This window comes from Hakea prostrata, chromosome 4 (genome assembly GCF_041222555.1).
Source record: "Hakea prostrata isolate BN-2017 chromosome 4, UWA_Hpros_2, whole genome shotgun sequence".
NCBI classification, from domain to species: Eukaryota; Viridiplantae; Streptophyta; class Magnoliopsida; order Proteales; family Proteaceae; genus Hakea; species Hakea prostrata.
In genome coordinates, this window is record NC_142603.1 from 20,817,103 (window position 1) to 20,839,351 (window position 22,249).

Below are 22,249 nucleotides of genomic sequence, written 5' to 3' on the forward strand. Positions count from 1 at the left end.
CATTGTTCAATTTTCAATTGAAAAAAATATATATATAAAGATGAAGTGTGGGGTGGTGTTGTACTCATGAAAGCTTGCCATTTGCTTCTCCGAAGCTTGACAATATGATAGAAGGACTTGTCATGGTGGCTTCAAGAATACATATACTTTTGTGAAAGAAGGAATCAAGTCACTTTGGGTCCCTCCTAAATGGAGAAAATTCCTAAACTATCAAATGGAGAGGGAAGCTATTTACTCACTAAATCTAAAGTTGACAAGTCTTGCTTATCTATACGAAATTCCTAGCTCTACTCAATTCTTAAAGCCACTTCTCCACTTTCAATCACATGAAACTCGTCTACCATGGTGGAGCACACAACCAACTACCTCTTCATATTTTCAAAGTCTTATAAATGCCATTCTATAGGAGTTTCAAGGTTTTTTTTTTTTTTTTTTTTTTTAATTTAATGTGAAAGTTAACTAGTCAAACTATAGGTGGTCATGTTCATGTGTTTTTCGAATTGCCCAAGTTTGGAGATGTCTTCCAATGCACTTCTATTTAAGCTCTCTATTGTGAATGATTTCAACAAGTTATTGAAATGATACTTGAGTTCAGCCTTTGGCTTTATAAGGAGCGAATATCTTATCTTCAGTGTTCACTTGTAATAGTTCATGTTCTCTAATTTTTCCAGTATCAACTCGCGTGCTACGAGTCTCAACCCCTTCTGAAACCTCTCTATATGACATTGACAGCCGTTCGATTCAAGCTTGCATGACTACCATAGGTAATTCAGTGCACTCTTTCTTTTTGAAGTGTTTGCAATGCACAAGACAAAAACCACCACATGAACAAGAAGGTAAAAGAAGGTAGAATCCTCAATTTTCTCGTAAGGGTAATATGGTTAGCAAAAGATCCTTTTTCCAGTTCAACATTGACCTACACTAAATGTATTCAAGAGCTAAGGTTAGGGCACATTGCAGGGGAGATCCAATTAATTGTCAAAATTGCAAAGGAGACTAATTAGTCATCAGAAAATGCGAGGGAAGCTCTAAGCAATTTACTCAAATCGTTTTGTATTTTGCAAAAATTTGTTTCTACCATTAGTAGGGGGAAGCACCTACTTGATGTTGATCGTAACTATTATGCCTCATTTCTACAGAGAATAGATTGCAGAGAGCCTCATCTTCTAAATATTGCTAGGGTTTGATCAGACACATCAAATAACTCTCATCTCCAAGAAATCTTACAATTGTGCTCCTTGATCTTTCCATGGCTACTACAAGAGTTTGGTTGTCACTTCATCTAGTTCCCGTCCTGCACAAAGTCGATAACCTTCGCTGTCTTCGCTGTCAATATTTACTTTTGTCGAGGATACCAAATATAACCATAATCCGAAAAATCCTTATAGGTTAACATTTAAGTATTTTATTTCACAAAGAACTGGGGGAAAAAATGAAGAAGAAGAAGAGAAATAAGGCATGCCCTCCCTCAAGTAATTTCACATTAAAAATAAAAGGGACCTGCCAGCACTGGTCTCTGAAGACAATGCAGAAATTGTTTTGATTCAGTTCTAGTCATAATTGGGCCATCTAAATACTGGTAAGCAGCACGACTCACTGCTGGAAATCAATGTAAATTGCATGATATGGGTGATCTATAATGGATCTTGTTCATCTATACGTTGCCCCCAACAAATAAACCAGGTTTAGTTGCCAGGTTCCATTAACAGGATTAATACAAGCATCCTACAAGTCCCAGGTTTTAATAGACATGCATAAACTCCCAGTTTCATTATCATGTTAGAGATCTGCAACGCAGCACTCGAAATGAAGCTGTACCATTTTCCAGTCTCATTCACAATAACATCTCTCTCCTGTTGCAATTTTCTTTTTGTGTTGAAATCTGGAATATCAAGAGACTTATCTGCAGTCCTATTTCTGAAATGAGACCGAGTAGGATCCCGTGTTTGGATCTTTAACAGTTTTGAAGTTGTCTAGGCTCATACCGAAGCGCCCTAATACAGAGTTCCCCATTTCTTTCAGCTTCCCTGCCCACAAAACAGACAAGTTAAAAACAATTGCTGTTTATTATAGCAGTTAAGTCAGTATGCATACAGTAACATGAACTCCGCAGACTAGAAAACTTTCTCAACTACAACTCTTACCATGTCTAAGCTTCATGTAAAAATGATATGATGAACACATATATAAAGAAATAGTAAACTTTATGAATAAAATCACCTGACATAATAACTAACATCTAGGTATAATTGCAGTAATAATGAAAGTAATAAAGGATGAAAGGTGAGCCCACATATAACAAAATCAGGGAACACAACCGGAACACAACGGTATTGTTAAAATGAAGGTACAGAAATGATTAGATTTGATTACTTCAGGGAGGGATGTGTGAAATAGTAAAGAAGCCAGGGATCCACAACCGCTGCCATTCCTGAACCACATCACAGGTCTCTATTACTTAAAAGACAAAATAAAGGATGAAAATAATCCTGACTACTAAAGTAAAAATGAGATATTCATGGTTGATCAGTTTGGGCCATGGAATGTCTGCCTCCAGCTCATCAACACAGACCTTAAATGTTCATATCTGGTTCAGTAGCCAGTAGTTCCCCACCAGAAGCACATTATTGCTCGTTTTTCACTATAACATGACCACCTATTCCAATTAAATATAATACACAATAGATGGTTCATCCAAAATGCCTTGCTAGAAGACAAAGAAAAAGTTATCTAAAAGACTAAAACTAATATCAGAATAACACACTAATTAGTTGAAAATCAGAAGATTAAGAGAGTGATTTGGTTTGTCCAATATAAGAGGCTTTTCTTATTTTTAATGTAGATACTGATCAATGCCTTCTTTTCACAGTAAAGCTTCACACATCACATTCTTTAATAATCACTCTCACATCACCAAGTAATACTCTAAGCCATAAAAGCTCACAAACAACATGAGCCACTTCTCAGTCCTCTTCTTCTGCACTGGATTTGTATTACCATTGATCTCTTCAGGCTTCCCTAGGCAACCGATCTCCTCCAAGTAGAATGCCTGGAAGTAGATTGTGGATCATCTAAGCAAGCCCACTTTATGTCAATAAAGGCTTCTAACTTCAGATTGTTGTCAGAGAATACAAAGTTCCCTTCCCTCTGAGTGTTCCCCCCCCCCCCCCCCCTTTTTCTATTTCCCACAAACAAGTGATGTCCTCTACTAGCCAAGGATAAAAACTTCTTGCATTATGTATTAGACAATTCCATAATTTCATAATCAATCTTAATCTTGGTCATAGAAAGAGGGGAAAACATTGCATATATATTTAGAAGATTATCTTCAGCCTTATATAGCCCAAAGAAAAGAAATAATAAATGACCAAATATTTAAATAATGAATTTTCAAGGCTTGGCTGTTCAAACTAAAATGGAATGAAAAACAAATGAATCACAAGACCTCCTTATCCAGGCCAAGTCTTCCAGAATAGTATCAGCAATCAGCAAAAACCTCGCAAACCCACGTCTTGTAGTAAACAACTGAAGCAAAGGAGAACCAACCATGAGTTCAGTCCTGGTTTCTGAGGTGTCAATAAACCAAACAAAGCTGTGCCAATTATTGATGCCCTAACCCATTTCTGTATCCATGTGGTAACGGACTGGTTCCACTTGGTCTTTGGGTTTGGTAGTAGTACTGATGAACCAAGTGGACAGAAAAAGGTTTTCAATTGCATCTAGGATTTGGGTCAGCCAATTAAAACCATAGATTAGCTCCAAGTGTTTCTTTCACTTGAGAATCAAAGCCATAACAAGGATCAACATCTGCTTTGCTGCCAGATCATTGCAGCAAGTATCTTTAATCTTCTACCTTCTATTTAGAGTGCTGCTTGTATGGAATCAGTAGAACCTGGAGTATTGAATCTCCACTTGGACTTTCAGGTTCATCTGATGGTTAAGGAAGTAGATGTCTCAATCAAAGCTTGCTGATTTCCCTTCTCTGGTTTAGTCTAGAAGTCGACAACCATCACCCCCAAACCTCTTCCATGATCTTTTCTTTTCCCTCTTCCATTAAACCTATCTATAACTCAAGTTCCAAAACTACCCCTTTCCTTTGTACTTATTCCATCCTCTAGCCCTTTAATTTATAATCTTCCAATTCAGTCTTCAATTGTTAAATCAAATACCATATTGGCATCCATTGTTCTTACCCATAGCCTTTAAATTATATTTTATTACAAAATGCAATCCATATGACCTGTTATATACCATTCTGCCTTTGTCCTTAAAAGTTTAAATGTTTACTAATTTGCCACTCGTGCTTTTTGAGTTATCCAACTCTTGGGTGGGCCTATAAGCAATCCAATAAACATTAACCTGGCGGGATTGCATCAGGCCATTAGTCAACCCTGGCTTTAAATAGCAGGTCCCCTACTAATAAGCCCAAGCATGCTCTTTCAGTCGCAGAAGCTTATGAGCAGTAATAAGCTTCTTTTAATAATAATAATAAATAAATAAATAAAAATAAAAACCGAGATAAATTTTGTTTGCATTTGAAACTACAGCAATGTTGACAGGCTGTGGTTGTTCAGCAAAAGACACACTAGCACCAACAATCTGACAAAACATTAAGCCTTCAAGAAAGATCACCATGTGATTATTGATATGCTTGATACTAGAACTCGCATGATACCACAATATATGTGAACTTGACTCAAATAAGAAATCGAGAATAGGATCCTTCAATCATGAGTGCAGCTAATATCCATTAATGCTATGAAACAAATCTTTTTTACTTCATCCGAGCTTTGGTTTCAGCTCATCGGGATAGGGACTGACAAAAGAGAGATTTTCATCATTTCTAAATCACTTGGATAAATACGATAATTTTTGAAAAAAGGGTATTCTATAATAAAAAAAATTGCCGAAATACATAGCCAAAATAAATAAATAAATATATCAAATGTCATCTCAACTGAGTGTCCTGATTTCCCACAAACTAAAAAACAAATGAAAAAAGACAACAAAATTTTTTTTTTAAATAATATTGAGAAGAGTAACCACCAAGAGAAAAAGTATTCATAAAATATTGCAGCAAAAAGGGCATCGCAAAAGAGTGCACTCAAAACTTACCAATCATCTCTTCCTTCATTTTTTCCCGTTTCTCTGCTGCCAATGGCTCCAAACGCCTTATGGCTCTTCTAGCTTGATCATTTGAAGGATCCAATTCCAAGATTTTTTTCATGTCTACAGGACAAAAAGAAACCCACATAAGTAAATATTATCACCGCTACCACAAAAGAAACGGCTCCCAAATGCTATAAGCCCATGAAAATAACCCAAAGTAATTGTTTTTGAAAGGATTACACAAAAGCAGGTTTATATAACACGAAGAAATGTTCTTGATAATTTTATTATATAAAGCTCTTCCAAGATTTACTTCAGTCCATCACAAGACCATCCAGGAGTAATCAAGTCAACTTTGAAAGGAAGACATCCTTGAAGTATTCAACAATTCAAGTTGAAGAACCATGACATCTGATTTCAAAAAGCGCCTCACTACCTCTCACTATTTGAGATGCAGATTGGGAATATCCAGATGATCGGTATAGGAAAAGATGGGTTTGGAGTCATATGGGAGGTGGCAGTGCCAGAGAGTTCAGAGGGAGAAGAAAAGATGATCATTGGTTCATTAGAAGTGTTAGGAAAGAATAAAAGGGTCTTCTCATGTCCAAAGTATATCTCTTCCCAAATTATCACTTGACAGCCAGTTTTTAACCAACCATCATTTGTGCTTACTATCATAAATGTGGGGGCTCCAAGGTGGTTACTAGAAACCTCGTTTAGTAATGTCTTACACCGAGTACGGAGGTGTAAGTCTATATTTTCCTGAACAAAATGTCAGACAGCAAGTTGACTGGTTATTTTAATAAGAAATGGGAATTCTTCCCCAAGGAGTTGGCTCAGTTGGTGTACTAATGGCTCATAGGCTCATAAGTGAGAGGTCAAGAGCAAATCTCCTTGGGGCTGTGGCTTCTCCCCTGCATTAAAGTTAACCACCCACCCCACCCCATATGTAAGTTACCCCCTTCCCCCATACAAGCTACAGCTGCGCGCCCCCCCCCCCCAAAAAAAAAAAAAAGGAAAAAAGAAACAGGACTTTTAAATTTCGTTGGCCCCATCTATGCTATAAGCAAAAATAAGTAAGAGCTCAAAGTGATCCTTGATGAAACCTGACTGTATTAAGAATACGGCATCCTCACTCTAACCCCCTGATGTAAGCACAAAATCCCCCCTTGCCAAAACCCTAATTTGGGCCCCAAGGCCCAGCCTAGGTGGCACAACTAGGGGCCTGGCCGAAACCTCCTAGGGGCAACTTGGTCATTTGCCGCTCATATTTAGTTAATTATTTTTATTCCAATAATTCTGTTTTATTTTCATGAGTCCAAATCTGTTTTTATTTCCTTGTTTGAGTTAATTAAGTGAGTCCAATTTAGAGTTAGAGTGCCACTAGGAATCTGTTTTCTTCTCTGCTGCAGTAGCCTTGGCCTGGCTGACCAAGATGAACCACTTTGGAAACCCAGACGGCCAGACCAAGGACTAAACCAAGACCAATTTTCTGGTCTAAAGGCTGGAATTTACTTTGGTTAGTATTTTGTATCTCAAATGATAGATCAAGGATCCTCTGAGTTCTTTGCTTTTTATCCAATTTAGTTTCTTGGGTTTTTCACATCATTTCGTATCGGAGTTTTGGCTCAAATCAAATTGATCTATCGTTAATTCTATTTCTTCTTAAGGTTATTACAATTTTTCAGTTGACATTATTCGTTAATCTCTTGGATAGTCTACATTTTCCTCTCCATTCCTTGTCTTTTTATTCGGAAACTTCATAGCTCAAAAAGGAGGGGAAAAAGAGAGAAAAGAAAGCAAGAACAAAATTCCAAAAAAAAAAAAAGGAAATGGAAGTACAGCGAAAAAAGGGCAAATTGTGTAAGGTTTGAAATGGTTAGTATTATTTGATTTGATAGAATCCAATTCTTTCCATCTTGATAGTTGATTTTAAAGCTGCAACAGGGGGGAAAAAGTGAGAAAAGAAAGCAAGAACAAAATTAAATAAATAAATAAATAAAGGAAAGGGAAAGTACAGCGAAAAAAGAGCAAACTGTGTGAGGTTTGAAATGGTGAGTATTATTTGATTTGATAGAATCAATTCTTTCCATCTTGATAGTTGATTTTAGGGCTGCAACAGGGACAAGCTGGGCCGGGCTTTTTCGAACCCAATCCCAGCCCTAAATGCTTATAGATAAGCCAATTCTTACCCTAACCTTAATTCAAGGCCTAAAATCCTTGTCCTTGACTCTAAGCCCTAGCGGGCCAAACCCGTCCCTATCCCACCCTAATTTTCCCCAATCGGGGGAGACAGGGCAGGTTGGCCCTATCCTTGTCCTTGATTAGCCCTGTCCCTATCCTTGATTGACCCTGACCCTGGCCCTAGACTAGCAACTCTAATATAAAAATTATCTCAAGTAAAAAAAAAAAAAAAAAAGAGATACCAAATAGAACAATGACACTTTCAAAATCCATACTCTTATTAATTTTAAAATAAAATAAAAATCAAGAGGAAAAAAAAACTTCCAAGCTATTATTATTCAATCTAATATGATAATATCTTAATTAGATGTACAATAGAAAAATAGAACTTCCATAATCTAACCTTTTGTTAAATCTAAACCATTTCATATAAAGAAAACAAAGAAACAATGCAACTTTCAAACTTTTCAATGTTCTTGATAAATTTGAAATGAATAACATCTCAATTATATAAACAATGAAAAAACAATAAATTTTCTAAAATACTATTAATTTTGATATCAAAAATAAAAAATAGCTCAAACAAACTAAGAATAGAATACATAAAAATAAAAAAAAAAACTCAAACTCCATATTGTTTTTTCTCCATAAATCAATAAAACAATTTATAAATTCATATTGTTGCCTTGACCACAAAAATTAGGGCCAAAATCAAGGTCATGACCAGCGGCAAAATTAGGGTCATGATTAAGGCCAAAATCAGGGACAAATCGAGACGGCCTAGGCAAGACAAACACTAATCCCAGGCCCGCCCTTGGCCCCAATTCAAGGTCAGAATGGGACAATGTGGGTTAGGGCCGCAAGGGCCAAACTTGCACCCCTAGTTGATTTGATTTTTCAAAATCCTATTTTTTTTCCTTTTCTCTTATCTTGGAAGCTTTCCCATATTAACTCCTTGATCTTTTTCCTTTTATAAGTTGATTTCCTTGTTGTTGATATTTTACTTTTCTAGCTGTGTTACATCCTTCTATTTTCATCCTAAAAACACATCATTCCTTTCCAAACCTACCTCCTACATGCCTACAGCTCTTTCTTTTTATCTACCCTTCTTTATTGCTTTTCTTTCTTATATTTTCAATTGATTCCAATGCAAATATGAGCTTATTAATTGCAAAACTTGGACAGTTGGACTCTTGATCTCATTTGTGCTGTGTCTGAGTTTATTATGGCAACCATCGTCATGCCAAGTAGGTGGAATTCATTGAAGCATTTCCTTATGTCATTCAATACAAACAAGAAAAGGAAAACGTTGTTGCAAATGCCTTGTCATGAAGATGCTGAGTCGAGGACGAATCATTTTGAGGAAAGGCAGAATGTTGTTATCCAACCCAACAATTATGACTCTCTAGAGAATTCTCAGGTGCCAAGTGGATCGACAACAAGTGCTAGGGCTAAGAGACATCAAGAAGCCTTGCATCGATTGACAAAGAAGATACTTGCATCAACAACTAAAGATGAAGAAGGCTTGGGCATTAGTCAAGCCCGACAAGTTAATTTGTGCAAGTAATTTAGGATTGGACATGACTTTATTAGTTTGAGCCAAGACCTATGTTCAAATGTGCTTGTAATGTATGTTGAGTAGACTGGGCTTACAAAACATAGTTTAAATAAGTTGAGTGGTGTTTAATGGGCCCCACAAAATTCTCTTAAGAGGGGCCAAGAGTTTGTCTTGTAGTTATAAATATATCCTTTCATCATGTAGAAGACAATTTTTAAGTGATAATAGATAACAAATCTGGTGAGGCTGGACTTTTCCTTTGAGTTCTTTGAACTCCATTGAACTTATCAAGGTTATTCTTCCCTGTGGCCTTTATCTCTTAATATTATTGGTTTGTGTTTGGCTAATGAAACATCAGCTAGGCATTGTTATCTTGGTTTTGTTTTGTATCTCAAACGTTGGGTCAAAGATCCCTTGAGATATTTGTTTTTTTATCCAATTTAGTGTCGGGGGTTTACAAGACTTTGTTCCTCTAATACCAAACGATGTGGAGACCCCAAGAAATGAAGTCTTGTAGACCCCCAAAACTAAATAAGATCAAAATAAAGAACCCGTAGGATCCTTGACCCAACATTTGAGATACAAAACATAAACCATAACAATGAATAAAACCTAACCTGATGTTTTAGTAGCAAACACGAACCAAGAATATCAAGAGATGAACGTCACAAGGAAGAATAACCTTGATAAGTTCAATGGAATCTGAAGAAGAATTCAAAGGAAAATTTCAGCCTCAAAAAATTTGTAATCTATTATCACTCAAAATCTCTCTTCTACATGATAAAATGATGCATTTATAACTACAAGACAAAAGCCCTAGGCCCCTCTTAAGAGAATATCATGGGGCTCATTAAACAACACTAAATTAATTTAAAATATGCTTTGTAAGCCCAATACTACTAAACATGAATTTTGAGGATAATCAAAAAATAAGACTTGGCCCAAAATACCGAGGCAGGGCCCAATCCTAAAAAACTTGCAGCAAATTAACTAGGTAGCCTTTGACTAATACCCAAGCCTTCTTCATCCTCAGCCACCGATGCAAATACCTTTTTGTCAATCCATGCAAGGCCTTCCTTGTTTTACCAGCTTTTTGATAAATAGGTTCAGGTTTTCTCCTCTTAAGCTTTAAAAGTTTAAGGACTTTATCATAAGGCAAAGAATATAAATATCTTCCAGTTCAGCATAATGAAACACATGTCCACAATTACTATTATACGGTGAGTGATTAGAATCTCCCTACTGTAACCTTGCAACCTTTACATAACAAGCTATCTGCCCTTCTACTTGGAAAGAAATCCATCTGGTACACAAAGCCCTTAAAAAGAAACAAAATGACCCCCCTCTCTTTTCATGTGTGTCTACTACAGATTAGTCATTGCAGCAGCAAAATCTAAAATCATATCCTTCATGTACTTCTTTATAGCCTCTAAGATCTCTTCCAACATCTCCAATCGGATCACTCGACCTATCTAGAAGCATAAATGCGAATCATAGCAACATCTTTTTATTTTCTGCGAATACTATCCTCTTTTCTTCATAATTTACATGCTATACCCTAAAAATACAATGTGGCAGGGATATTGTCGTCAGAGAAAAAGTAGAGCCTTTTCCTTGTTTTCTAGTTAGATTCTCATCTTGAACAGCGCATTGAATTTAAACTTGAATAAATCTTTAAAGCTTCAACTTACCTGCAATAGCCTCTTCAAAGTGTTCAAGCTTTTCATGTGCCTCTGCCCTTCTGAGCAAAGCTTTCACATATGAAGGATTTAGCTCCAATGCTTTTGTGCCTTCCTTGATTGTCTCATCATATTTTCCCTGAAATATGCAACATTTCAAATTCCAAGATCCAAAGAGTATTCCCAGAAAACAATGTCATTGAATGCACAAAAAAGCCCTTAACCAAAAAATTAAAAAATAAACAACAGTGAAAAGGTTCTAGTAGGCGGCAGGAATGTTAAAAATGACGAGTGTGAAGCTTCAGCACAGGGAGGCATGGAAGTGCAACTAGAAGCATCATGAGGGTGGATTTCCTGTCCTTCCATGGGGCAGATAATGCCGCTTCGGGGAATTCAAATTTCATCTAGGCTCTATCATTTTATTGAGTTATTTTTTGGTATTTTGCATTATCTAATTCCACATGACAGATGCACAGTCTTGGCATGGTTGTGCAAGAATCAAGCATATTGGGGAGATGATATTCCTCATTGATGGAAAATGATAAATTAACCAAGACGCTGCCTTCTCTCCCCCCCCCCCAGAAGGTGGGAGAGAACAAATTCCATGGTAATGAAGTCTCTTTCTAACCAGTATTCATTTGCATTATTTTTATTGCATTTAGATACGATAATTCTGGTTTTCCTACAAGTATAAAATTTCTTAGACGTTTTAAGGGTGAATCATGCATAATTGGAGCCAAGGAGTACAGTTCATGCGCACTGATACAGAGTATAAGGCATGCAGACATAACTGGATTAAATAGATTCTACCTCTTTACTTTTCTCAAACAAAGGACAACTTTCTTACATGTCAAATGATGTCTGTCAAGGAAATGAGACAACATTGGAAGGCAAACCAGATAGAAATTGGTCGGTCCAGACACATATCAGTTGATATTAGGAGTTGGCCAAAGACTGGTGTATTAACTGGATAAGTCAGTACTCAGTAGTCACCGATCCTTATTTTGGAATCTTGTAAGGATTAACAAAAGGTAATATCATTACCACAACTCAACACTTTTCCCACTTGGTGGGGTACCTGACTGCTGAGCAAGAAGTAACACTATAGTTTCCACACTAGAATGGCAATTAACTTTTCTAAACAGTGGAAGTCAAGACATCCAACCTTCCACAGCCTATTGAAGCATAAAGTCAGCCCTTGGTATTGCACTGAATCAGTTCTCAAATTTCAAGCAGCCACATACAGTTAAAAAGAAAAAGGCTGCATCCTTCAAGCTAGCGAATAGAAAATTTTAACAACTTAATTAGAAGAGAAGCGAATGAGCTTGAAGCCTTGAAATTGAAATCACAGGGTTATTCCAACAAGTAAAGAAGGTAAACAAAGTTGGTTCAAATCTACCAGCTAAATCTCTAGACATGAAGCAACTGTAATGCAGCTAGAAAACTTGACATTAACCAGAACAGTAGAAGCCACCAGGAAGTTTCGGAACTCAGTTAAGAAAAATGGTAATGAAACAATCATCAAGCACGTGCTCGTATATCCTTGGGTTATAGCCCTTCAGTCTCTCGTAGGTGCAAAATCTTTGTAACAGAAGTCTGCGCTCTTGGGTTGTTGTCATAGTTACTGAGATATTATTTGTTTATTGAGAAAAATACAAAGCCCTTTTTTCTTGGTACTGCTAAATGGATGGAGGCACTCTTGCTGGGCCTCGTAAATATATATATGATGGTGTATTCTTGTTTATTTTGTTGGATATTGCAAGTATGTTTGCTTTAGAGTGAATGTGCACACATGGCTGACCTTGCATATGAGGCGCAGTGTTGAACACAATTGTGTGACATCGGCCAAAAAAATCAGCATCAGACAAAATGTTTGTTGTACGCCAAGTGTTTTGAGGATTTGCTACCATAACAGGAGACTTCAACAGAACAACTACCACCCTCCCTCCCTTTTTTTCTCTTCTCAGCAACACATTAGGGCTAACAAATAAGAATATCCCTCAATCATTGAGGTCCATTTCCTTCACCAATTGATTAATTAAAATCCATTTAGTATACTTTTCTGTCATCACATCTTCAGACCTGATGTTTCAGATTTCTACATTGATTCTGATCCTTTAGTGACCAAGTCATAAACTAACTGTTCAGGCGTCCAAGAACTCCATTAAAAAGACAACTGAGAAACTACTTCTAAATCTCCATAAAGGCACAGCCTCCGCAACCCAATAAGTTACCTCCAGCTTAACAAGTTGCTATATAAATCAGCTCCAGCCCCCAAGTCCTAACGTGGATTTTCTTAATATGGTAGGAGGACTCTTGAGATCTGATCTAGTGAGTTATCTATCTCTATTCATTTAGTGAGACGAGATGATGTGTGAGACAAGACAATGTACTTAGCACATAGGGTTCTAAGTCTCGACTCTCGAGAGCAACTTTGATGATTGGATTATCATTTGTACTTCGAATTATGAACTGCGAACATCTATAAATGTACTAAACTTATTAAAATTTAGAACTTTGAGCATTAATGTATATGTAATGTGTACAATAAGTTATCTTGAGGTTCCACTTCAGCGTAGTCGTTTCCCACTTCAGGTCTGAAGTGGAACTCACATGTACGTTAGTTTTATCTAATAAACTAAAGTCAACAGTTTGTTCAGAAGGGCTGAAGTAGGTTGACAGCAAGTTTTAACCCCAAATGACCCCTAATACCCCACTAACTGGAGCCTCAAGCTGGAGGAAAAATCCAACCAAATCAGCTTTCTCGAGCCAACTCTCTTTTTTGAGTTGGCGAGATGGGCATCAAGATTGAGATCTTAAATGCATACATGGATTCCACACTCCATCGAACTAGATCTCGATCACAACTGACCAAACTCTCCAAACTGTCTTCGTTTTAGGCTGAAGCTAAATGAAACCCGTGGTCGAAACCCAATTTTCATACCTAGTGGTGAACACCCGCAACAAGATCAGGCAGATCTTGATGTCAGGCCTTAGTGGAACTGAAATTTTGATCATTGCCAGACCCAAGCACTCCCTCCATGCATAAAGTCACTTAGCCTGCTTGTCATGATAAATTGGAAACAGTTTTGTGCCAAATCACAGCATGCATAACAGTGATTTCTCATTTGGTAAATGAAAAACAGTTTTGTGCCAAATCACAGTATGAATAACAGTGATTTCTCATTTGGTAAATAAAAAAACAGTTTTGATGCATACGAACCAGAAAAGTGGGCCTATGAAACAAGTGCTCACTTGGATTTACATATCTATTAGTCCTTTGGTCCAATAAATGGGCCACTTTAATGGTTCTAACCTAAGTGTAGAAGTTTGGACTACGAGATATAAAGCTGGTTAAGTTAGTGATGTGAACCCAATTTCAGGGTTAGGGTGTCTTGGAAGAGTTCCTTAAAATTGAGGGTTGCCCAGAATCTTCCAGCAAATAATTTTTAAAAAATAAATAAATAACAAAATGCCTATGGATATCCAAGAAAGTTGTTGGAAGATCTTAGGAGTGATATGGGTTGACAGGAAAACAGTGTGGGTTAAAAAGGATCAATCAAATTATATGGGAAAGCTCAAATCCTAGATGGGAAGGTCTATTTAATAATAGGGAGTCAATATGGGATGAAGGGAACTAGGGTTTCAAAATAGAACTGGGTTTAAGAAGGGATGTTATGATGGATATAAAGTTGGAGGGAAAAGATCTCTTCTAACTTTCTTTTCTTTTCTCTTTCTCTTCTTGCTTTTCTTCTTTCTTTCTTTCTTTTCTTTTCTTTTCTTTCTTCTTTCTTTTCTTTTCTTTTTTCTTTCCTTCTTTTTTCTTTCTTTCTTTTTCTTTTCGGTTTTCTGTTTATCAGTTTTTTCCAATTCTGCCGCAAGGAAGAAGAAACAGAGAGGGAGGGCCGGCAGGTGTGGCGGGGGTAGGGGGTCTTGTGAGGTAGGGGAGGGCTGGGCAGGTCATAGGTGATCATAGGGATGAGGGGAGGGGCTGGGTAGGATCATAAGTGATCGTAAGGGTGAGGGAGAGGGGCTGTGATTACGGTGGCAGGGTAAAGGGGAAGAGTGGTGAGAGACTTGCGGTGGCAGGGTAAAGGGAGGGAGGGAGGAGCCGGGGGAGGTTCCAAGTGAAGGGGAAGGGTTAGGGGAGTCTTACAATGGGAGGGAAGGAGGGGGAAGGGGCTGTGACTGCTGTACTTACTTGAAAAACCTGCTGTGATTGTTGATGGACGCTAGAATTCTTAACAGAGACGTTGATCCTTGAATGAAACTCTTAATTACTCAATTGTGGCCCCCTCAACAAGGCCTCGATCCTTAATTCAATTTTATTGCATAATCAGACTTAAGGAATACAAAGAAAGAATAGGCTATTTATAGCCTGCTAAAAGATCTTAACTCTAAGTGGGATTCCTTGTATAGATTAGGATCCCACCATGTTAATCACAACCATTGAAATAAATAATAAAAGATTGAATGGAATCTCCTTGAAAATAGATTCCCCCTAAGACTTGAACGCTAAGGAACTCTTCTTGTAAATAAAGATTGTTGGGAATCTTATCTTTAAAGAAGAGTCCCAAGACTCAAGAACTCTTAGGACCCGTTTGATAACCCACCAAAAAACATTTTCTGGTGTTTCTTGATTCAAGAAGCAGAAAAGTCGGCTGAAAACTGTTTGATAAAACCATTTTGTTTCGCATGATTTTGCAATGTAAATTGAAATTTGCGAAAATTTTTACTTTGAGAAACACATTTGACGTTGTTGTGTCTATTTCTCGAAGCAAAAATTGGATGCGAGCTAGGTTTAAGTGAAACACTTTTAGAAGGGTTATGTTTGGAATTTGGCAATCTAAACATAACAATGGCAAATTTCGTAAATTTTATTACAATTTCCAAATTTGTTTCAAGAAACTAATTTTATCAAATGCCAATGGGTATTGTATCTACTTCCAGAAGCAAGTTGTATCAAATGCTTAAAAAAAGGTTTCTACTTCCAGAAACACCAGAACTCAGAATTGCTTCTGGTGTTTCTCGAAGCTTAAAAACTTGGTGAGTTATCAAACAGGTCCTATCTCAACTAAAAATAGACCTTCAAACTAACTGAAACTTTTCAACAAATTAAAAAAACAATTCTGAAAAATAAACCCGTAGCTAAATTAGGGCTGAAGTGACCAAAATACCCATCCAGGAGGGTTCAGCTAGCCCTAGATGGACCCACTTCGCAGTTCGGTCGGGGGGTCCACCCCTGTTCACATCAGTTAGAATCTTCAACTTCATTTAACATTTGTTATTATATTCCCGTATTAGTTTGGCCGGATTAAGTGAGATGTGAGACTGCTAGCTTATCTCAAACTCCTAGTGACAGTTTTTTAAGTTAAACTGTTTTCTATTATTTTCTTTTGAATAAGACAATCTGTAAACAGTCTCTATACTATTCTACCATGCAAAATATACAAATACATATAAAGGCTGCTGGCAGTCAATTAAAAAATCATATTGTTCAGTTTTCCTGAAATTTCGTCATTGTGGATAAAATTGTTGCCAGGGAGATTCTCATATGTACTTTCTAGATCCCAACTTCCAAGTGAGGGCTAAGGTAGATTCCTCAGTGTAAGAATATATTTTCTTCGATGGTTTGTGAATTCCTGTCCTCTCCTATTAATTCTTTGATTTTCTGTTTATCTACTTACATTCCAAGTTCTAGTTCCACCTTTAATTTTTGTTTAGGCTTCATATGCTATGTTCTCTCTTCTATGATCCTACTTGTACTAGTCTCTAGGTGGAATTTTCTGGTTTGAGGTTAGTCAACATTAGGTTTCAGCATTTACAATACTAGGACCTAATATCTACCAGATTGCAGCATATTTTTTGTACTCACTTTATAGGACATTTTTATGTCATCTTTCACCATCTAGTAAGTTTCAGCATAAACCATTACACCATATGGCAAGACCAGGAGTTCAGCTTATAGCTAAAAACTGGACATCTAGGAAAATTTTCAATAGGCTCTTTAAATAAATTTGATTATGCAATTCAAAATAAAATAAAATGTGACCTAAACACAAGGTTCCCCTACCTATTTAAAAAAGGGAGGGCAAGTCCATCCACATATTTAATGGTTGATAGTTGGACGTATTGTTAAGATTCACAGTAGGGTGCCCCATTACCAAATCAACCTTAAATATGGCTTCAAACGAGGCAGCCAGACAGTAATTTCTTCTCCCTTCAGACAATGTTATTGTTGTTATTGTCAGTGTTGCTGTTGATGGTAGTAGTTTTTTTCTTAGCGAATAAAAACAACAGATTTTTATTGGTCTATGGTGCACAATTGAAAGTGGAATGATTAGAGATCATATTTATACCCCTTCCATCTTCTGAACTTACCTGAGCAGTCATTGTCATGGTAGTTCAAGCAACTCAAGACTCTATATATAGCTATTTTTCAAAACTGTGGATTGGTTTTTTGGTTTGTAGCTTGTTCAACAACTTCTACATTGCTAATTCAACTATTACATATTATAAATTAGCAACCAGATGTAACAGATCTTATCAATTTCAATCATCTGATCTGCAAGTTCATTTCAAAGAAATAGCAGGAGAAATGTCCAAGATAAGAGTTCTAATACTTTGTGTAAGCATATAAATAAAGACATACCATTTTCGAGAAACAAACAGCACGGTTTGCATGACACATGGAACGTGTTTCTGTGGCTGAAGGAATCTCAGGAGCCAGTTGTAAAGCGAGTTCGTACTTAGATAGTGCATCTTCATACTGCCCAGCCCCAAAAAGTTTATTGCCTTCAGCCTTCGCATCATTGGCTTGAGATAAAGCTCTCTGTTAAAAAGAAAACAGAAGACCATAACTTGTGGGTTAACTGATTTTAAGAAGCTCTAGAAATACATCACATGAAACCACAGGTCCATGGTGAAAGTTTACACTCCCCAATTCTGCCCCCAATTCAGCATATAGATCATAACTTCAGGAATTCACTTAAGTAAATGACCGTTCGTCATAAAACCGAGACATAAAGCTATTATAGGTTCCCCATCATGCTCCTTATTTAACAATTTACACAGATCAACTAAGGAGTAAGGAGGAAGAGCAGACAGGTACAGGTACCCATCCAAACATTAGGCCTAAACCTGGCCCACCACTACAGATTATGACTTGCATCGGGAGAATACTAGAAGATCTAATATGTTTCTATTTAAACCTAGGGTCTACCCACTTATCCAATTAAAAGATGCATTTCAGCTATCAGCAAAGAAAAGTTTTGTTTACATCGATTTACATAATCAGTATCTGAGCTGAGGTTTACCTAAAAACCACGTATTAGAATACATCATACGATCTGCAGCAAGGATTCCAGACCATTCATTTTGTGACATTAAATCAACACTTCAATTATTATTGAAACTATTCATAACTTGGTGATTGCCCATAAGTTTTGAAGCTAAAACACGCCACCTACCTTAATTCCAGCACCAGTAATCAGCCAGAATAAGCAACAACCGTATTATGCCATTAAGGTAAAAGAAACCATCGATTCATACTTATGTAATGAAGCATTGCTTTAAAAAGCCATTTATTTGCCGAAAAAAACTCGAGTTTAAATAAACCGAGACAGAAAACAAGGATTGGAGTTGCTAATGATTAATGTGTCTAGTATGAATCTTCGACTTAGGGTTCCATCAGGGTTCCATCGTATTATGCCGTTAAGGTAAAAGAAACCATCGATTCATACTTATGTAATGAAGCATTGCTTTAAAAAGCCATTTATTTGCCGAAAAAAACTCGAGTTTAAATAAACCGAGACAGAAAACAAGGATTGGAGTTGCTAATGATTAATGTGCCTAGTATGAATCTTCGATTTAGGGTTCCATCAGGGTTCCATCAATCGATTCAAATATCACTTTGTATAAATTAGAATGAGAACACATCGATTCTCTCCAAATCACGGCTCATTTTAACGAAAACACAAAACATGAATAAGAATTTCTTATATAATCAAGAAAAGAAATATTTAATTTGTTTATAAAACTTCACAGAAGGAAATTCATTCAAATGGGCACCTGTTGCAATTGCTCATCAGTCAAGGCATCTTCGTAGGAATCACCCTTAGGAGGTACAGGTTGTTCTTCGGTTTCGCCATCGCCTTCACCTTCAGCTTCACCTTCACTGGCTGTTTCAAAGCCTTCCGCTTCCCTTCCAGTTGCCTCTTCAGTAGCATCAGCGGAAACTTCTGGTGCAGTTCTTTTGTTTACATGATCGTTTTGGTTTTCCTCTTCAATGACAACCATTTCCTTCTAATCGAAGCTCGAACAGGATGAATGAATTAACGATTTAAATCAAATAAATGTAAAGTTCACCCAGACGCAGAGAGGAAAATCACTGGTGAATGAAAATCTAAATAAAAGGGAGAAAAAACGCTATTACGGGTCGCAGAGCATTCGAGAGAAAGCTCGTCGAGGAGAAAAGGTATATACATTACCTGTATTTCGGATTTTTTTTTTTTTTTTTTTTTGTACAAAGGCGGTTTTTATATATTAAGGAATTGAGATGCGGGTATTGTATATGCCGCCGATAAAGGTTCAACCCACGATCTCTCCATTGAAAAATAAGGTTCTCAATCATTCTATGATTCTACTAACCCTCCATTTGGCGTTTTAGCAATTTTGTTTTTTTTATCAGTTCAACGAACCATCCTCTGCACACCCATTAATCCTGGCCCTTGATTCCTCTACATACCTTAAAGGTGACCGGTTTGCTAACTTTGAACCGAACCCATCCAGCCGGTCCAGACGAACAACCTCATACCTTTTGAAAACACAAAATCACGATTTTGCCCTAAATCTAATCCTCTTATTTCTGCCACTCATCTCCGAATTCGGATCATCACCCTTGACAAAGAGCACAGAGTGCTCCCCGGCAACTTTTCCACCACAAATTTGGTGGGGCCCACCTGAAAAAAATAAAAAAATAAAAAAACCCTCCCATCACCCCACCCCTGGGCCCCCCCGTTTTTATGGTGGTAAAGCCGTCAGGGAGCACTTTGTGCTACCCCGACGGGGAGCTGATCCGGACTCCTCATCTCCCATCCTTTAAAGATGTCATCGAGCGCTTGATCCTTCGCATCACACAATCCATCCTCCATACTCCTTGGCTCCGACTTCTCCTTCAACGTTTCTGCCTGTGGAACTGACCAATTTAATATTCCTGAGCTTGATCGTATTGTTCTCAAAGGCAAGACCTCAATTCCCCCCTATGTGAATGTATCTACTGTCTGCAAGACCACCATTACCACTTGTATTCTATAGCTCATTCATCAGCTCTACCTCAAGAACATTCTACAATGATGTCAAGCTCTTCCAAGACCAAAGCCAGTTTAATGTCATGCTTGCCAATGTCTCTTGCCTGCTCAGATGTACCAGGTCCAACCTCAATGTCGTCGTTGCAAAATAGGTAAATAAGATGTTAGAGTAATTGTATTAGAAATTTTAAAAATATAATAATAAAATTGCAATACAATTGAAAATTGAAGATCCTTAATTAAACTGGAGAACTTGATGTTGTAATCAAACGAACTGGCAATGAACGAGGTTGAATAACACCTTAAATGTTGCCTATAAGGTAATTGATGCACTCTACTACCAAGGGTTCTTCACTCCACCACCTCTAAGATAAATCAACCTCCGACTAGAGGATGAGGTAGTTCTTCTAGTCTCTTCAAGGAGCCAAAAGGTACAACACAACACTAAGATAAACTTAAAAAAAAAAAATTAAAAAAATTAAAAACTTTGTAAAGTAATAAGCACCTAATAATGCAAGTGTGAGGAGTGTATCAATTACACACAAAATGCAAGAGTTTGGATTAATATAGGTTCAAATCACACCTTACACCCCTTGAGATTCTTCAGGTAACAAAAAAATCCATCTTTAAACAATATGAAATTCTGACAGATCTTTCGAGAAAAAGTATCCCACAAAAACTAAATGATGTTAAGGTGGGAAGGATTACTTCCATTGTTACAATTAGAAAATCAATTGTTAGCAACTAAATGCTAAAGCTAAAAGATTTTCCTAGCGACCCTAAACCATCCATTATTTTTATTTGACTCTAATTCAATGTTCATATGTTGTTGGTAGTCTAAGTTTGATCGAATATTGAAATCATTGAATAATTAATCAAGGAGTATCATAAAACTAGACGGGTCAAATCACTGAGCGCCATGTGTAAGGATGATTGTTCAAGAAGGATTTGATTGACCAGCACTCTCTAGATAAGGAATAAGGAGTTCTCTCTTCTTTGCCGCTTCTGCTTGCTCTATCTCGTTGAAGGATTAACAACTTATTTATATTTCATACTTATATTTTTAATTCCAGTGTTATAAAGAAGATTTCTACAGACCCATCTCTTGTGATGAGCCGTAGTAGTTACAAGTTTGGCTGCTAAGCTTCATTCATCTTAAATTTTCTTCTGTGGATCCCAATTGAATTAATTATTTCGCTATCTCCCTCTTTACATTTCTCTCCCTCAACCCTCTCTATTTGATTAACTAGATTTCTCTTTTTAACCCTTCATTGTCTTCGAAGAAAGAGAAAAGTCCGAGCTCCCATCTGGATCGGTCCTTGGGAAATGGAATCTGAAGGATCCAAGGTCGTAGGTGCAGTTTGTAACACTGATTTCTTCTGCCTCATCTTCTTTTTTCTATTTGATCAATCTCACTTCGCCCCGGTAATAGAGGGCCATGAGTGGAAATATAGTTTTATCCACTCCTACTACCGTTGATTTTTTAGAGTGGCGGAAGGAGGAAGAGGGAGAAAATGAGGCAAGAAATGAGAGGATTAGATTTGGGGCAAAACTATTGTGTTGGGTTTCCCTCCATGTGGGGATGGCCCGTTAATTGAGTTAGTCCATTTGCTTTATGGAAGAACATTTTAGTCTTTTTCTTTAGAGGTTAAAAGAGAGACTAAATGCTTGTTCTGTTAAGGAAGAAATCCCAAAAACAAAGAGGAAAGAGCTCTAATCCCCTTTTTGGGTGTGCCCTGTCTAGTTTCAATCAAACTCTTCATCTGGTGGTCATTCAGTGTCCGATCAAGCTCAAATTTGGATTCGTGACTTGTTATTGTTCAAATCCAAGGTGGAATTGTGAATCAGAGCTCACAAAATTAGTGCGATTTATACACCTTTGTGCCTCTATTTTTTGTGAGATTTATTTGAAACTTTTTATTTCATTTTTTGTTGGAGTTCATACAATGGTATATGCCAAGAACTATTGTTCTTGATGAATATTGCTGATTATTGATATATTTTTTTTAGTTTTACCTAGAGAAGATCCTTGTGTTCTCAATTTTGGTGATTAGTGGATTTTTTTGTGGACTATGGTCCCGTGATTTTTCCTCCTCATGTCAGAGAAGTTTTCCACGTTAAAATTCATTTTTGTTATATGGGATTTTGTGAACATGTTTATAAATATGTTTGTAAATGTGGTTGTGATACAATTAGCAACTAAGTTGTGAACAAAAGATATTGCCTATAATCTGTTCAATAAATTGCTAAAAAAAGTTTCTACTTGTCTATTTCCTAACTGGTTCCCTCAAGAAGGAGAAGAATTAATTTGTTTCCGCTATTATTATCAACATTGTGGTTGAGCTATCCATTCCTTCCTAGCTTACCCCATCAGAGTGGTATCAAAGCAGCTAGGTTAGTTGTCAAAGTGG

The 22,249-nt window shown here is 37.0% G+C and overlaps 1 protein-coding gene across 1 annotated transcript; it reads right to left on the minus strand.

Moving 5' to 3' along the window:
- Positions 1-1,098: 1,098 nt before the first annotated feature.
- On the minus strand, positions 1,099-19,018 carry TPR1 (Tetratricopeptide repeat (TPR)-like superfamily protein). The gene is made up of 5 exons (XM_089152693.1): positions 18,601-19,018; positions 17,183-17,362; positions 10,543-10,669; positions 5,116-5,229; positions 1,099-2,027 (listed from the first exon to the last, which is right to left on the minus strand). Exons 1-5 carry the CDS (start codon positions 18,826-18,828, stop codon positions 1,912-1,914), a joined length of 765 nt encoding a protein of 254 aa, XP_089008819.1. The 5' UTR covers positions 18,829-19,018; the 3' UTR covers positions 1,099-1,911.
- Positions 19,019-22,249: the final 3,231 nt, after the last annotated feature.

Bases quoted from the DNA above. Each gene is read 5' to 3' on its own strand.
- TPR1 (XM_089152693.1), bottom strand. From the start codon at position 18,828: ATGGTTGTCATTGAAGAGGAAAACCAAAACGATCATGTAAACAAAAGA. The intron at 17,363-18,600 runs GTGCCCATTTGA...TCTTTTTAACAG, and splicing joins CTGATGAGCAATTGCAACAG to AGAGCTTTATCTCAAGCCAA. The intron at 10,670-17,182 runs GTATGTCTTTAT...TGCATATTTCAG, and splicing joins CTGTTTGTTTCTCGAAAATG to GGAAAATATGATGAGACAAT.